The sequence below is a fragment of the Elephantulus edwardii genome, unplaced genomic scaffold (assembly GCF_000299155.1).
Source record: "Elephantulus edwardii isolate Elephantulus edwardi_28Jun2011 unplaced genomic scaffold, EleEdw1.0 scaffold00268, whole genome shotgun sequence".
NCBI lineage: Eukaryota > Metazoa > Chordata > Mammalia > Macroscelidea > Macroscelididae > Elephantulus > Elephantulus edwardii.
Window position 1 is genome coordinate 2542035 of NW_006400018.1, and position 18010 is coordinate 2560044.

General features: G+C 51.5%; 1 protein-coding gene across 1 annotated transcript; it reads right to left on the reverse strand.

The window, feature by feature from the left end:
* Window positions 1-3108: 3108 nt before the first annotated feature.
* MS4A15 (membrane-spanning 4-domains, subfamily A, member 15) lies at window positions 3109-11560 on the reverse strand. Its single transcript, XM_006899848.1, has 6 exons — window positions 11330-11560; window positions 5093-5215; window positions 4719-4775; window positions 4131-4223; window positions 3731-3844; window positions 3109-3225 (listed from the first exon to the last, which is right to left on the reverse strand). The coding sequence occupies exons 1-6, from the start codon at window positions 11552-11554 to the stop codon at window positions 3109-3111; spliced, it is 729 nt and encodes a 242-aa protein (XP_006899910.1). The 5' UTR covers window positions 11555-11560.
* Window positions 11561-18010: the final 6450 nt, after the last annotated feature.

Consider the following 18010-nt stretch of genomic DNA (forward strand, 5'->3'; position numbering starts at 1 on the left):
CAGTAAATTGCACAGGAGGAGATTGCCCATTTTCCTCCCATGGGCTGGCGGGTAACTGAGAACTGAGTACCTTTGGATTGACAGAGCAACTCTTTTCCACTAAGCCACATGTTTAGGAATTAAGGTTTACAACACGTTTATATGGGGACATGATCTATTGTTGTTGTCAGGTGCTGTAGAGTTGACCATGACCCATGGTGTTCCCGAGAACAGCACATCTGGACCCTGCCCAGTCCTGTGCCATTGTCATCGTCTCTGATATATTTGAGCTCCTTGTGACAGTCACTGTGTCAATCCGTCTGGCTGAAGGTCTTCATTTCTTTCACGCATCCTCCACCCTACCAAGCATGATGTCTTTTTCCAAGAACTGACCCCTCCTAACAGCATTCTAAAGTATGTGGGATAAAGTGTCACTGTCCTTCCTTCTGATGAACGCCTTGGTTGCACTTTCTTCAAGACACGTCTGTTGGTTCTTTTGGTCCATGGGACGCTCAGTGCTCTTCTCCAGCACCACAACTCAAAGGCATTGATTCATCTTCTATCATCCTTATTTGTTACCCAACTTTCAGATGCATAGCAAGGGACTGAAAAGATTATAACTTGGATCCAGGTGCACCTTACTCTTTAAACTGACATCATTGCTCCTGAGAACTTTGGAGAGATTCTTAACGGCAGATTTTTCTAGTGTAGTATATTTTTTGACTTCTTGACTGCTGGTACCAAAGATGTTGATTGTGGATACAAGTAAGATGAAACATTCAAACATTCTTCTAGGTCATAAAGCCGTGGTGTGTCCACTTGCTGTACAGAGGTAATTTGTGATTGCTGTGAAGCTGAACACTGTGACACTGATGTGTCAAATGCGCGTTAATGGTTACCCATGGTGGACAGTGTTTGGTGGAGCTCCCCAGTTAAAACAAGCTTGGAAGCAGGAGTGGCATCCTCTTCTGTAATAGCTTGCCTCCAGAAACCCTATGAACCTGGAGAGAGGATGTGAGACACACAAGTGTTGAGGACTTTCGTTCATAGGGCTGCTATGAGTTGCCTACAACTTGACGACACTTAACAACAACAACAACAACAACAACAACAGTATGTCTTTTGACTTCTTGACTGCTGGTACCAAGGATGTTGATTATGGATACAAGTAAGATGAAATTGTTGACAATTTCAACCCTTTCTCCATCTCCCATGTTGCCTTTTGTCTTGGCAGTCAGGAATTTTGTCTTCTCAATGCCGAGGTGTAATCCATACTGAAGACTGTAGTCTGCTCAGAACAGCAAGTGCTTCCGGTCCTCAATGTCAGTCCTTGGCTGTAGCGTGGGAATACTGGTTGTTGGGGACTGAACTGCGTCCCTCAAAAGACACGTTGAAGTCCTAACCCTCAGTATCTGGGAACTTGACCTTGTTTGGGATAGGGTTTCTGAAGATGTCAGTTGACATGGGGTCACATTGGAGTAAGGATGATCTAATGCAGTCTGAGTCCTGATAATAAAAGAGGAGACAGACAGACAGGAAGGATGGACACGTGGGTCTGCATCTGCACATTGGGGACAATCTAGTGATCCCCGAAGCTGGGGATCCATGCAAAGGCCTCCCTAGAGACATCAGAGGGTGTGGCGCTGCTGAGCCCTGAAGTCTAGTCCAGTGTCCAGAACTGTGGACGGCACGATTCAGCCTCGGCTGTGATGCCTGATGGGGCAGCGTGGGAAACCAGCAGACGGATGCCTGCAGTACCCGGTGGGGCAGTGAGTGTATGGACTGCACCACGGGCGCCCCTTTGGGGGACAGCACCCAGGCCTTCTCATGAACACAAGGCAGCATTTGATTCCCCTGCGGGCTACAAGGAAAAACCACTGTCCTGAGACCAGCGCAGAGGTTCAATCCCCACTGTTTATTCCCTCCTACGGAGAGGAGGAGAGGCGCCATCAGGGGGGCTGGACACACAGGGCGACTCCTTGTCCCTCAGGGAGGTCACACTGCAGGCCATGGGGGTGGGGAGGAAGGGACAGCATGGTCGTGCACCCTGACCTGAGATGTGGGTGGACAACAGGGGAGGCGTTGGCTCCATCTCTCAGCAACCCCCCCCTCCTCCCCCAGATGGCCTGGGCCAGAGCCTGGCAGGGCCACTTTATAGAGATGGGAAACAGAAATGGGGCTTCTTGCTCAGAGAGGAGGAGGGAAACCCCCCACTCCGGCCTGGCCCACTGCAGCCCCTCTATCCTGAGGGTCCAGGTGCCCATGGGGTCTAGAAAGGCCTTAGAGGCCACCTGGTCTATTGCCTTAGTTACAGTGGGGAAACTGAGGCCCAAAACATGGTAGCAGCGTACAAAGGGCACAGCAGACCCGAGGTCAGACCACTGACGTGCTACTTGACCTCTGCCCCACTGAGTGGCCTGACAGTGTGACCTGTATCAGCCTGTGGAGGCCAAGGCTGGACGCAGGGCCACCCTCTGTGCGGTATTCCGGACTTCTTATTGTGTACTACTGGGTTAGAATAGACTCATGGCAGACCCTACAGCTCCGCAGGGAGCTTTGGTGGCTTTGCAGTTAGGGGTTGCGCTGCCAAGCCAAAGGCACGTAGTTCGAATCCACCACTTGCTCCCTCGTACACAGATGGACAGTCTTCTCCCAATGCCCTTCAGGGCCTCTGCAAACCCACCGGAGGATCAGCTACAAGTCGGATCTGACACAGCTTCCTGGGTTTGCTGAGCTTAAAGACCTTCCTAAGCATGCGCAGATGAGGTCTGTGGGCGGGCCTCGAACCCTGGGCTCCCTGTGAGACCAGAGCTCCCCTGACCCTGTGACAAAATGAGCAATCAGGACAAATGAAAACCGGGGGGGAAGGAGGGAAGGGGGAGAGTGAGGGTGTGTGTGGAAATAAGACAACACGGCCTGACACCAATCTGTGCTTTTTAGGTAAGAAATTGCTGGAGGAGTGTGGGGGACAGATGTCAGGGGGTGAGGTTTTGCTCGGGCGCCACAGCAATGTGGGCATTTGGGGGAAAGGGGAGACAGGACTCAGAAAGGCTGCCCTCCTCCCCCTGCCCCCCATTAACGAGCTGGGGGCTGGGGAGAGGCTGGGCTCCAGTCCCCCAGAGTGGCTGTCTACTCCGAAGACTCCTTGGGCATGTAGGCCACGTTGTCATAGGCGGGAGGCGGGGAGGCTGCCGGGCTGGGGATGTTGAAGTCGGTGCTGAAGGCGTTTGGCAGGAAAATCACAGGCTGCAAAGGAAAACAGTCAAGGTCGCTGCTGTTCAGAACCTGGGGCGCTGTCTCCGTGGTGACACCTTGTGGGCGTGTTGAGCACAGAGTCCGTGTCTCTGCTCAGCCTCATTGGAGCCCCCCAGTGGCCAGCAGGAGAATAGCCCCACTTTCATTTGTCCACAGACTCCTTGGCCTAATTCCCCTGACTCCTGGGGACCAGAGGAGCACTGTGCTCCCCGGGGGTTTCTTGGCTACAGTCTCAAAGGAAGCAAATTGGCAAGTCTATCTGCCATGGCCCGCTGTGTGAGTTTGAGCTGCAACTTTTAGAATACCTGTTGAGTTCAAAGCCTTTGCATTGGCCTAGATTTTGGCTCTTTGGGAAACCCTGATGCGTAAGAGTGGGCCTCTCTAGAAGCCCAGGCCCTACACTCTCCTCCCCCAGGAACTGGAAGCAGTGAGATACCCCCTCCAAGCAGAGCTCCCACCAGCTCAGATACGAGGTGGGCAGGGGCAAAGTGCTCACCGCATTGGCTTGGGCCCTGGTGGCTTGGCACCCAAAGTGGGTGGCGATGACAGCGATGAAGAACTCCAGGATGGTGAAGATGGTCAGCACGGCCAGGTAGCCCCTGCCCACGTCCTGGTGACACAAAGCCCAGTCAAGGCACGCCTCGCCAGAGGTGCTGGAGTGGGGGAGGTGGGGGCCCAGACAGAGAGAACCAGCCCAAGGTCATGGCGAGTTGGTGACAGGGCTGTCCTTGGACTCAGTCATCTTGCTGCCAGCCCTGTGTCCCCTCACTTTGTCCCCCAATGCCCCATTCCTAGGGGAGGGTCCCAGGGTCGATATACTCGTGACATTCCCTCCTGCCCCCTTTCTGGATCTATCCCCCAACACTCCCCACTCCAGGAGACACTGGACAACATACCCAGTTGGTGACACCAAAATCCATGAGCAGGATGGCTGTCCCGGCAAAGGCCGCCATGGCGCTGAGGATGTTGGTGGCCAGGCTGCTTCTTACCTGCAGGAAGGGGAGAGACAGAGGAGACTGGCCGGAGGGGCAGGGGAGGGGGGAGAGGAGGAAAAGGGGCAGCAGGCTCCCCTTGCCTGAGCTGGGCCAGGACACCCCCTCCAACACCCTCCCAGGAGGCAGCTGGGACAGTGACATGAGCCTGGCTGTGTGCTTGTTGGACAGCAAGATGAGATCTGTCACCTTCTCCTTCATGGGGCACTGGGAGGGGGGCTCCTGCTGCCTAGCATATATGTCTGTCTTGGAAGCTGCTGGAAGGGAAGCTGGCCTTGAAGGAGGGTTCTAGAGTCCGAGTCTCCCTGTCCTTTACCCCCTATCCCCAGGGGCAGGGGCTGGGGAGGCTCCATGCTACAGCCGTTGAGGCCCAGTCTCCACATTTCCAGGGGGTTTCAGGCAAGAGTGGGCAGAGTACAGTACTAAGACCATCCGGGGTCTGCCTGCCTGTGGATGAGGGTGCGCATGAGGGGGTGAGGAGGATGGGCTTACCAGACAGCTGGCGTGGTTCTTCTCAGCAGCCACCGAGAGGGACCCCGAGATGATGAACTGCGACGAGGAGAGAGGACTCAGTGAGACATTTGCTGCCCCCTTCTCTGGGGGTTCCACTCCTGGTGGACTGGGACCCCACGGATGCTAACGAGGGACCCTGTGGCATGTAGTTCTCTTCTGACACACATGGGTCACCATGGGTTTGGAACTGATGCATGACCACATGACAGCTTTTGTTCTCCCTAAATTTATCAAGAGATGACTCCCCGGCCCCGCCTCGGCTCAGCTGAGTTCAGGGATGCGCGTGAGGTGGGGCGTCCAGGGGGAATGGAGAGTCTGGGCATGGACCCTCCCACTGTGGCTCCAGCACTCACACAGGCTCCGCCCCAGAAAGGAACACCACCTTCGATGAACAGCATCCCCACGTGTCCACGCCGGACCATGAGCAGGACGCTGCCGAAACCCAGATGGATGAGGCCGATGAGGATCTGCACTGTCTGCGGGGAGAGGAAGAGGCTCAGCGGGCGTGGAGAGGGCTCTCCCGCGGTGCCCACACTGCCCCCTGCTGGCCCGAGGAGAGCCAGGTCAAGGTCAAGGAGCAGGGAGGCCATGGGGTGAACTCCACACTGCCCCCTGCTGGCCGGAGGAGAGCCAGGTCAAGGTCAAGGAGCAGGGAGGCCATGGAGCCAACTCCATACTGTCCCCTGCTGGCCGGAGGAGAACCATGCCAAGGCCCAGGAGCCCACACTGCCCCCTGCTGGCTGGAGGAGAGCCAGGTCAAGGTCAAGCAGCAGGGAGGCCATGGAGCCAACTCCATACTGCACCTGCTGGCTGGAGGAGAGCCAGGTCAAAGTCAAGGAGCAGGCCAACCATGGAACTGACTCCACACTGCCCTCTGCTGGCCGGAGGAGAGCCAGGTCAAGGTCAAGGAGCAGGGAGGCCATGGAGTGAACTCCACACTGTCCCCTGCTGGCTGGAGGAGAACCAGGTCAAGGTCAAGGAGCAGGGAGGCCATGGAGTGAACTCCACACTGCACCCTGCTGGCTGGAGGAGAGCCAGGTCAAGGTCAAGGAGTAGACAGGGCATGGAGCCAACTCGACACAGCCCCCTGCTGGTCAGAGGAGAGCAAAGCAGCAACTCCCTAACCTAGACCTGACAACCAGAAACAAATCTGATTCCTTTCCTTTGAGGAGACATCGTGAGAACACACATACGAGACATCTGTAAGTAGAAAGACCAGGCCCCCACAGCCTGTGAGGCCCACTCATCTGTTTCCCTGTCCCTGAAGATGTCCTCTTCCTGATTCCCAATCCTGTGGCCGCATGGTGAAGGCGTGACTTTCCTATGGAGTTGTATCTTGCTTTGTGCCCTTATCCGCAGCTCTCAGCACAGCTCTGTTAGACCTCGTTCTAACATGACCGGCACTGCTGTGCGCCTGCTGGTCACCCTCTCACCATGAGCTTGCAGCCAGCCCTTTCTCTCTGAGTGTCTTTCTTACCCAATTGTCCATCACCGATTGATCCATTTAGCCATGGCATCGCCTCTGGACTTGGACATTTTTTAATGTTTTAAATGCACCCCTAGACCTATTTTAAAAGATGGATGGCCCCCAAAGGTGCCTCACTGGCTCACTGCTGTTGAGTTTGAACGCACACATAGCTGATCCTCCAGCGGGTTTTTAGAGGCAGTAAATCTCAACTTCTTCCCATGGAACAGCTGGTGGATTCAGCGCTTCCAGGATTGCAGCACAGCTTCTTGTCTTTGTCCTACTGTGTTGCTAAGAGTTAGAATCAAGGGTGGTGGAATGGGGTGGGGTATCCTAATTTTAGAGGTGAGGAAACTGAGAGTCAAAGGTGATAAGGAATTTGCCCAAGGCCTCTTGGCTGTGACTGCAGTCTTCCTCAGTCTTTCTCATTGGGTGGCACTCCCTAACACCTATCTGTTTCCCATTTATTTTAAAAAAGGTTTTGGTTTTCAGCAGTTTGGATGTGTCCCCACAAATGCCTGCGAGGCCATCATTTCCCAAGGTCTGCTCTGAGGCTCAAAACCCCAGTGATTGCATTCAGTTGACTATGGGAAGCCAGTACTCAATATTTGTAATAAACTAAATGCTATTTCAGGATGTGGGGGAGGCACGGTTCAAGCTAGAGATCACCCTGAGGCACTAAGGCAATCCTTAAGGGTATACCAGATTCTTGCATTTGCTGACCCCTCCCTCCTGAGTCAGGGGGCGGGTTTTCAAGAGAAAGAGCTTGGCTTCATTTGCACTGAATTCTCTTTGTGATTTGCTTCCTGATAATTTTCAGTAAAGATACAGGGAAGCTCATGTCGGCCTTTCAGGCAAGAGTTGCTGGCCCCTTGTTTTTACCTCTTTGTTTTATTTTATTCCCCACTGTCTGTCTCATAATTATAAAATAATTATAAAAATACTTTACCCTTGGTCTGCAGCAGTTTACTTTGTCCATCTCCAGCCAGTTGAGACCAGAAGAGAAGTGAGCTTATAGGATGACACTTATCAGTGTTGTGACTTCAGGCACTTGGCTTAGCCTTGCCAAACCTGTATCCTGTTCTCTTCAATGTAAACTGTGAACCCCTGTCTCAGAAGGTGACAGTGAGGATGTAATGATTCTATACAATATGTCCTTGGTGCCATTCATGACTCCCTGGGAGGTGTCCAATAAGTGGGAGCCATCACCAGTCACCATCATCATCACCGCATTGTTCAGTCTATGTTTTTGTCTTCCACATAGAGACTGGAGCCAGGGGATGAGCTGAAGAAAACACACACACACACACACACACAGACACAGAGTTCCTGGGTGGTGCAAATTATTAATGTGCTTGCCTACTGTAATCATTAATACTGTATGTCAGCATGGTCCTTAATATTGGAAGCAGGAGTGGCATCCATTTCCGAAATAGTTTGCCTCCAGAAACCTATGAACTTGGAGAAATGATGAAAGTTATACAAGTGTTCTGGTCTTTTGTTCATAGGGTCTCTATGAGTCATCTACAACTCGATGGCACTTCAATAACAACATCAACAACGATGAGAGAGATCAGTTGGCCTAGTGGACAGAAAGTGATGCTACCAAGCCAAAGGTCGGTGATTTTAATCTATGGCCCTCAGGCCTGGTTTTAATTGTTTTTGGTTAAACATTCTTCTAAGTGGTATAGCACTGGTCTGTCCATTTGCTGTACAGAGGTAACTTGTGGTTGTTGTGATGCTGAACACTGTGACATTGATGTGTCAAATGTGATAATGGTTACCCATGGTGGACAGTGTTTGGTGGAGCTCCCTGATTAAAACAAGCTTGGAAGCAGGAGAGGCATCTACTTCTGAAATAGCTTGCCTCCAGAAATCCTATGAACTTGGAGAAACGATGGAAGTTATACAAGTGTACAGGTCTTTCGTTCATAAGGTTGCTATGAGTCATCAACCACCTGACGGCACTTAACAACAACAACAACAACATGTGCACAATTTTTACTATAATGGACTGTGTGGTATTAAGGGTTTTTTGTTCCAAATGACTTTTCTAGCCATTGACTTTGACTTTGCCACATAGATGGGTGGGGATACATGAATAGGGTGTATTAACCCATCCACGAGGTGACTGGCTAGTCTCGCCACTAAACTGAACGAACCGATCCGCAGATTTTGAGAATCTTACCACCAGCAAAGAAGAAGCAGGCATGCAGTACACGCCCTGTAGGGCCAGAGGTTCTTACACCAGCCACGTCCACAGCAGTAGGAGATGTGGGCACAGCAAAGAACCAGAGACCTGAGATGAGACAGAAACCACCTTGGGAACGCTACCCCATGGAACCAGAGCTAAGAGCTTATTGCACGAGTTTTTTAGAGGACTAGGGTTGGGGGAGGAGGAGAGGGACTAAGGGCTTTGTAACACTGGTCTAAAGATGTGAGGCTGGGGAGCCTATGAACACATTTTGAAAGCTGTCCTGACTGAGTGAGTGTATCTGCCACCAACTTTACTTAGAGCCTTTTGACTTCCCAGATACAGTTCTGTGTAATTGGTGAGCTATTGCAATGTGTTTTTGGACCCAGTAGAGCAGTAAGATTGATATTGGAATGAGTAGAAAAGAGGGATGGGAGTGAGGGGATTTGTCTGGCCTCATAGGACTTGCATGGTTCAAAATTGGGAAGGGTGTACGCCAGGGATGCATCCTGTCTCCGTACCTTTTCAACCTGTATGCAGAACAGATTATTTGGGAGGCTGGGCTCTATGAGGAGAAATGTGGGGTCAAGCGATTTACTAACAATCTGTGTTATGCAGATGACACAACCCTGTTTGCTGAAACTGAGGAGGACCTGAAGCTCCTGCTGCAGAGGGTCAAGGACTGCAGCCTCCAATATGGATTGAGGCTCAATGTCAAGAAGACAAAGATTCTCACAACTGGACCAATTGGCAGCATCAGGATGGATGGTGAAGAGATTGAGATTGTTCACAGCTTTAGTTTGCTTGGCTCCACAGTCAACACTCTTGGCACCAGTAGCCAGGAAATTAAAAGACATATTGCAATGGGGAAGTCTGCTGTTAGGGACCTCTCCAAAGTACTGAAGAGCAATGGTGTCTCTCTGGAGACTAAGGTGCATCTGATATAGGCCATGGTCTTTGCAATCACTTGTTATGCATCAGATAGTTGGACAAAAACCAAGGAGGATAGATGCCTTTGAGCTGTGGTGCTGGATAAGAGTATTGAGAATACCATGGACTGCTAGGAAAACAAACAGATTCATCCTGGAAAGAGTTAAACTGGGTGGCTCCTTGGAGGCAAGGATTCTGAGGCTCCGTCTGACATACTTTGGACATGTTGTAAGGAGAGACTGGTCCTTGGAGAAGGACATCATACTTGGGAGGGTGGAGGGACAGCACAGGAGGGGAAGACCCTCTATGAGGTGAATTGATTCAGTGACTGGGATAATCGGGATGGGAGTGTCAGAGACAGTGCGATTGGCACAGGACAGAGCAGAGTTTAGGGCTGTTGTACATAGGGTCGCTATGAGTCACAAGCGACATGGCATATAACAACAACAACAACAACAATGGCATTGATTTTGATCTATTGATGTTGTTGACATGGACAGTGCCCCTTGGTGGAGTCAGTAAAGGCCCGATATGGCCATCCTCATCTTGTGCTTTTATTTCAGCACCTCTTCACTTTATTTTGGCTTCTTGATGCTCCAGTGCCATTTTCAGTGTCTCTTCTGACATCTATTTTGGTTTTTTCTTTCTCCTCTCTTTTTAATGACCTTTTCTTTTTAGTGTGTTTGATCCTTTGAGCTCTTCATGAATGATATCCTTAACAACAACAACATGCTGGCCTTGCTATTTTTACAGGAACCATTCTGTTTGTTGTCAGTTCTAACCTCTATGATTTTAATAAAACAAGGTTGCCACAATAGGATTATTCTTATCTGCTAAGAGGAGGTCTCCACACAGGTAGCCTACGTGGTATTTATGTTAGGGATTTTTTATTTTTTTAGGAAAAAAAAGCCCTGGTGGTCTAGTGGTAAAGAGTGGTACTGCCAACCCAAAGGCAGGTAGTTTGAATCCACCAAGGGCTTTGAGGAAGAAAGATGGGCAATCACCTCTCTTGGAATTTACAGCCTCTTAGAATCTGCTAGAGTGTAGGCTGTGAGTTGGGTTCCAACTTGACACCACATAAAAAAACAGAGAGCTTTTCTGTGAGCTCTGCTCCTGGCTGTCTGTTGTGTCTGCTCTCCAGACGTGAACCCTTGGCTTATCTGTCACGCTTGCCAACAGAGCCAGCAGTCTTCATCCCTGCTTTCCACGATGACCTTGGACATCCCAGCCTCTCAAGTCAGAAGTTGAAAGTGGCCGAAGGCAGTCATCTGAGACCCTGCTTTCCATCAATGACCTTGGACCTCTCAGCCTGTGAAATCTAAAGTCTCCAGATCTAGCAGCATGAGGCCCCGCCTGCTGACCACCTGGACTCTTGCTTCCCCAGATGCCTCTCAAAGTCTCACCTGTAGACCTGAGACTTGTCTCTGCAAGCACCAGGAGCCACTTTCTTGAAAGAAATCTTTCTCTCTAAGCTCCCTCAGGTTTATTTCTTTAGAGAACCCAGCTTATGTGGATTACTAATTGAGAAGTTGGGAGTTCATGTGGTTCAAGTTCATGCAGAGACCACTTAGGAGAAAGGCCTGATGACCTACTTTCAAAAAAACCCCAGCCTTCGAAAACTCTATGGAACATTGTTCTGCCCTGATGCACTTGAGGTCGCCAGGAGTCAGAATCAATGCAACAAAAATGAATCTACATGCGCCTATGTGTAAGTATCGACACATATCACTCAGCACCATGGTATAAATCCTTCACAGTGTGCAACCTCACACCCTCTTTCTCTGAATTGTTCTGTCATCATTGACTTATGCTCATTGCTCCTAAGTGTCACATCTAATCTTTCTAGTTGTTGCCAATTTGATCTCACATAGAAAATTCTTTACAAAGGCTGAGGCTCAGTGCAGACATGCATGTACATACTAGGATGAACTATTGGTTCAAAGAAGACTTTTGGGGATAGTTTCAGGTTAGAGTGGGAAGTTTATGAGAGGTGCTTCTTACCCCTAAAGCCTTGGGCTCTCCGGTCAGGAATGTGTCCAGGGGCCGCAGGTCGGGAGGTTGCGTGGACCGGGGCGTCTGCGCCCCCAGTGGTGGCTCCTCAAACTGCATGATCCCCGGAGGCTGGCACATGGCTGTGGGCAGAATGGCTGGCGGGGGGCGCAGGCCACTGGCGTTGCTGGGCGGGATGACCACGAACACGCCATTGCTGGCAGGGGCTGAGGACATTGTGGTCAGGGAGCCTAGGAAACAGGAGCTTGGGAGATAACAACAATAATTTTAATAATAATAATAAAAATAAAAAAAAAATAAAAATAAAATTATTATTTTGGGTTTATGAACACCATGCTCGCCCACATCTGTGCACATAGTTCCGTGGGTGTGGCACTGATTTTCTACATGTGGACGGAGAAGCTCGGACTTGAAGGACTTGAAAACAAATGAACCAATCATTTGCCACTGAGTCCAATTCTGACCCATGGTACCCTGTATGTGCAGATTTGACTCGTACTCTGCAGAGCACCCAAGGCTACGATATTTTTTTTTGAAGCCAGGCCTTTCTTCCAAAGTGCCTCTGGATGGGAGATTCAAACCATTGACTTTTTGGTTAATGGAAAGCTTTGTGCCACCCAGGGGCTTCCAGAGAAGTGAGCCTGTTAACATTGAATTGATTCTGACTTGGGGTGAGCCCACGTGTTACAATGCAGAATTGCTCCAGATGCTTTTATTGGCTGTAATCGTTTGGGAAGCCAACATCCAGGCCCACCATTGGGTAGGCTTGAACTACCAACCTTTTGGTTGGTGAAACCTGTTTGTACCACCCAGGAAACCTAGAGAGGTGAAGGTTGCCCAAAGTCAAGGCCCTCTGACTTGAACTCGGCTTTCTCTGACTCCAGAGGTTAGTCTCAGGGCTAATTCAGTGTGTCAAGGACCTTTGGTTCTGTCCAAAGGACTTAAGCCCTGTCTGTTGCACAGAGAGAATAAGCACATTGTCCGAGAACACACAGCTAGTGAGTGAAGCAGAATTGAAAGAGTCTGTGTTTCTTTGTAAACCAGAACTCCCCCACCATTTCCAGTTCTCTGGGGTCCATTAGGACTCCAGCCTCAGCCAGGGGGACGGACTGTCCCAGGCTGTGGGAGGGGGCTGAGTGGCCCCAGACAGGAAGCTGTGCTGTAATCACCAACCTCTCTCCTGGGCAGGTGGTGAGAAAACGCGCTGTCACGGAGACCTCACGCTCCTTAGGAGAAGAGAAAACACTGACAAAAATAAGCTCTGCTCTGAAAATAAGGCAGGTTAAGTGACAATCATGAAAGTGTCACCTGGTTCCTGACACTCTCTACCTCCCTCTCCTGCAGCCACCAGCCACCCTGGAACCCCTCAGGCCAAGGTCCACCCCTCTCCTGAGGCTGCCTGGCCCAAGTGCCCAGCTGTGTGCCACCTGGGAGAAAAAGATCTTCTTACTGACCAGTCAGCGGGCACAGCTGAGTGCCAGGGTAGGTGAGGTGTGAGCAGGTGAGCGGGGATCATGGGAAACAGGGAAAACTAAGATCTCCTGCCTCCAGGTACCAACCAGGCAGACAGCTACGTGTGGCAGAGACACCACTTCTGCATAAGGCTTTATAGATCAAGGACTAAATGAGGCCAGAGACTCTGACAGTAGCCCTATGTGGTAGGTTGTGATCTGCCCATTGTGCAGACTAGCAAACTGAGGTTTGGAAATAGCGGTGCGAGACAGACGGTGGGCCTTGAAATGTGTCGGGGATGATGACAGGGATATTTCAGCTGAAACCAGACACAGGGATGAGCTGGATCACGGACAGCCCAGTGGGATGTGAGGCGGCAGGTGACTGAGAACCTACTGCACGGTTGACTGTGTCCCCCGCAGGGCTGGGGGTGCAGGCTGAGGGAGGACTCCAGTGAGAGCATTTAAAAGTCTGAGTACTAATGGACTTGGGGGGAGGGATGGTATAGCAATGAAAGAGTTTTTCTTTTACTTATCAAGGAGAAAAGTGAATTGGGGGTGGGGAGGGGGTGGGCAGGGAAAAAAAGGCAACAATGAATGACTGGAAACCCTAAGTCTCTGTAAACTTGCATTAAAATTAATTAAAGGGCAAGCTCTGGTGGCTTAGTGGCAAGAAGCTGCAACTACAGTCTCAGAGGTGCACGGTTCAAATCCACTAGATGCTCTGCTGGAGAAGGAGGAACAATCTACTCCTGTACCAGTCAGATCTGATTTGACGGTACACACAAAAAATAATGAAATAAAGTAAAATTAATTAAAAAAAAAGTTTGAGCACTGTGGAATGCTAGGAGTGGAGAACACTTCCTGGTTCACCTGGGACGAGAGACTGGCTTAAAAGAGATGGTTGTTAGGTGCTGTCGAGTCGAGTAGGACTCACAGCGAGTCTATGAACAACAGATCTGAACCCTGTCCTATCCTGTGCCATCTTCATAATTTCTGACACACTTGAACCCATTGCAGCAGTCACTGTGCGATCCATCTGGTTGAGAGTACCTGCAAAGCACAGTGCCTGACATGTTGGAGGGATCTAGCAATGTTCAGCTTCTATTATTAGTAGTTTGATGAGCAGACCACCCCTCGACTGTCAGCTCGTCTGACTGTGATGGCTTGTGTGTTGCTGTGATGCGGAAGCTGTGCAGCTCTTGTTGGGCACCATAGAGTCAACTGTGACTCACAGCGACCCTGTGGACAGCACAGTCCTTGCCTTGTCCTGCGCCATCCTCACGGTCCCCTCCCTGTGCCGGGGCCTGCTTGCATAGCCACTGTGTCCACCCATCTGGTTGAGTGTCCTCCTCTTCTTTGTTGACCCTCTGCTTGCCCAAGTGCACTGTTCTCCTGATAACTTGCCCCTCCTGATAACATAACCGTGTGTGGGACCACGCCTCACCACCGTCCCCCCACCCTCGGCTCCCAGGAGCTCGCTGGCTGCTTCCGAGAAAGATTTCCTTGTTCACTCTTCTGTCCAAGCACCAGCGGGGAGGCCCAGGGTCCTCAGGTTTCAGCAAAGCTCCCAGACTGAGACAGACTAGGAAGAAATCACCGGCCAGGGAGCACCTCAGTGGGGCTTTGCCTGACACAATGCCAGAGATGACCCCCTCAGGTTGGAAAGAGCACTCAAAGTAGGACGAGAGAAACTGCGTCTTCCCAAGAGCGTCATTCTTGAGTGGCTGGAGTCAAGCTTCTGGGAAAGACATGAAGCTTTGCATTCACTGAAAAACAGCTGCCACAGCGGCTGTGAGGGTGGATTTCACTCTGTTATGCGCAGGGCCTCTATGAGTTGGGGTTGACTCTGTGGCACCTCACAGCAACAACGTGTCAGATGATATTATTCCCATTTTGTAGATGAGGAAACTGAGCTTAGAGACATTAAATGAGGGACGTGATCTTGGACGTTCCTTTCCATGCCTCAGTTTCCCCATCTGAAATATAGGGTGAGCGGGTGCCTCCTTGTTCCCTGAAATCCCTCGCAGGGTGCAAACCCCTTTCCTCTAGCACTTGGTCGTTGTGTGAAGGGTTTGGGCGAGGTGGCTTTGCTCATCCTGGGAGCTCCTTTCTGGAACTCTCCTGAGGGGATGTAGTGTGTAAAATCCCTCCCCCTGTGGCTCAGCACACCCTTCTCAGGGTGGGAGCCTGTCAGGAGGGATGGACGGCCATTGCCTGTCATTCTGAAGGTGGTGATGGTGACTGGCCCAGAGGAGGGATAGAGCTGGGATGCAAACTGAGAGCCGTGGGCCGCAGCATTTGCTTTTTCTCAGCTCCTCCTGGTGGCTGTGCTGAGGGGCTGTGCTGTTCTGAGATGGGGCTCAGTGGAAGGCCTGTGCCCAATGTCTTCGGTGAACCCCAGAATATGTGTCCACTCGGTTTCCCTCCACCCCACACTCGGCTCTCCTGGCCTAACTCCTAACTCCTGCACCTCCCTGCCTTTGATGGAGTCCAGCCCTGTCATGTGCTGCCCTGGAGGAACAGGCCGTGATACTCAGACTGTAAGCCTCCCTGGGCATAGATGAGAACCCAGAGCAAGTTGTCTGACCTCTCCAGGTCTCAGTTTCCTCATCTGTCAAATGGCTCACTGTGCCAGGCTCCCGAGGAAGATGGCCCATGTACTGCCCATCCTGGCCCCCGAATGGCCCTGCTCTCTGCCCTCACCATCTGGGTTCTCGCCATCTGGCTGTGTCAGGGGAGACCCCGAGAAGTGCTTAGCTATGAAGAATCTTAAGGTTGGTGGTTTGAGTCCACTGAGAGGTGCCTCTGAAGAAAGGCCTGGGGATCAGCTTCTGGAAATCCAGACGTTCCTAACCCCTAGAGCACACTTTTACCCCGATGGAGCACTCTGGAAATCAGAGCTGGTGGGTGGCAGCTGGACCTGAAGGCTGACAGCATGGTGTTGAGTGGACAGAGGGCCATCCCAGGCTCCTCCAGTCCTCCTTCCATGTGCCATTTTTTTTCTCTTCCAGGACAGTGTAGTAACCCTGTCCACTGGCCTGAGGTCAAAGGCCAGCAGGCCACCCCTATCCCCACCCCCCCATAGATGGGACCACACCCTGTGCTCACCCCTCAGCAGCATTCCTATCCAGTCCCCTCTGCTGTTTTCTCTCAGGGCCAGGGAGCAGCCCCTTCCCACCCCTGGGTTTCCCCTTCCCCTCTCACAAATGAGGGGTGTGGCATTGCTGTCCAGAAGCTCCCCTCTGGCTGGGAAGCCTTTCTTTTTTCTCTCCTCAGATTGGAAACAGGGCAGGGGGCCTGCATTCTGCCTAGCCAGGGGGAGGGCAGTTGTGGCCCCTGAGTCTCTAGGAGATACTAGAGTCCCCTGAGGACAGCAGACACCCTCCCTTCTGTCCTCCACTTCCTGTGCAGCCCAGGTGCCCTGTAGCAGCCTGGCCTGGGGCTCTGGGAGCCTTCCGGGTACCCTCAGTGCCAAGTGGGGGTGTGATCCTGAGGTGAGGTCTCATTCTGGCTCCTAACCCCAGGGCCCTGCCCTTGTGCCCCTCTCTGCTGGCCAAGAGACCCAGACCCATGGTGGCCTGGGTGGCCGGTACTCACCAGGCGGCCACGGCTGCGGTGTCCTGGACGCTGCCCTCTCTCCGCTGCCTCTGCACCCGCAGCTGCCTCTCCCCAGTTCACACATTTTCCTGTGAAACCCTTGCTGGGCGTGTGGGGCTTGGAAATCCACTCAGCTCTGTTGCTGTCTCTGGAGGTTCCCAGACCCTCCTGACTCCCCGGCCTCCGCCCCTTAGCCCATGCAGGGCCCAGGGAGATGCTCCTGGGTTCATCGCCTCCCAGCCCTGCCCGGGGCCCTGAAGACATCTCTTTTCTTTCCTGCAATGGACAGGAGGGGAAACTGAGGCCTGGAGAGATGAGTCTTCCTCTCCTGGAATTGGGATCTGACATTGACCTTCACTCTGTGCCTGAGGAAGAACCTCTGAGAATAACCAGGAGGCTGACCCTGCACCTTACACTTGAACTTGTGGAGCCTTAGATAAGAGGGCCAAGTAGTGCCCAATGCACAATGAGAGCAGGTGGAAGATGTGTCTGTGTCTGTGAATGTGGTGGATAAGAGTGTGTGTGTGTGTGTGTGTGTGTGTGTGTGTGTGTGCGCGCGCGCGCGCAGGTGTGTGTGTTTGCCTGGACGTGTGTCATGTGAAAGCTTATGAGTGTTAGACTGTGAGCATGAAAGCATGTGAGAATCAAGCCGTTACCATGCGTGCTGTGATTGCATGTGTGTGACATTCACGTGTGTGTATATTGACGTGCCAGCATGCAGAAGTTGTGCACGGGCACGCAGAGGATGCTATTCAGACGCGGGTGGAGAATTTGTGCCTCTGTTTCTGGATTTGATTCCCATCAAAGTGGCCCCTGGGGCTTCTGTGTGTGAAAAGTCAGAAAGAAGACAGGGGCTGTGTCCTTGTGTTGGGAGCCGTCGCAAGGTCAGGGCCAGGGGTGGCCTTCTTATACCAGGGGCAGAACCAAATGCTGGTTTGATTCCCAAACAGCCTGGTCTGGCTCGCTGCCTGCCCCTTCTAACTCACATGAACCTCTATTTTAGTTATTCACCTCACTTGTGAAGGCAATTCTTTTGGAAATTAGTCAAGACTTCCTATACAACTGTTGCTTGCCCTTTCCTGTTTTAGTTCCTCCTACAGCATTCTGACACAGTTTTGTCCAGCTGTGTTAACTATGTTGGTGCTTTCTGTGTGCCCTGGGACGTCTGCAAGAATTCATCCATTACCCGTGATTGAGTTCCCACAGTAGGTGTCGCTGTGCCTGCCAGTCCTCCCCTCTCTGGAGAGCACACTCGCAGAACCTCTCCATAACGGGTTGATTAAAATTCCCCACGTGAGTTCTGACTTGCTGGGATTTCTCTCTGCTGATGCCTCTCCTTTATCAGTTAGGTCTCTGGTCTCCTGGCGGGTTTGCCAGTTGTCTGGATATGAACCAGCAGCTTCACTTTGTGACATAATCCACGGTATGCTCAACTTCTGATAGAAAGTTCATGTTTTCTGTAGTGGTTCAGATTTACCAGTGGCTCCATGGAAGAAAGGTGGGCAGTCTCCTCTCCTTAAGATTTATAGGCTCATTGTTATACACTACAGCCCCACCCAGTCCACTTTATTATACATCTCTTATTCGCAGAACACTTGATCGTGCTAATGCAAAACCTATA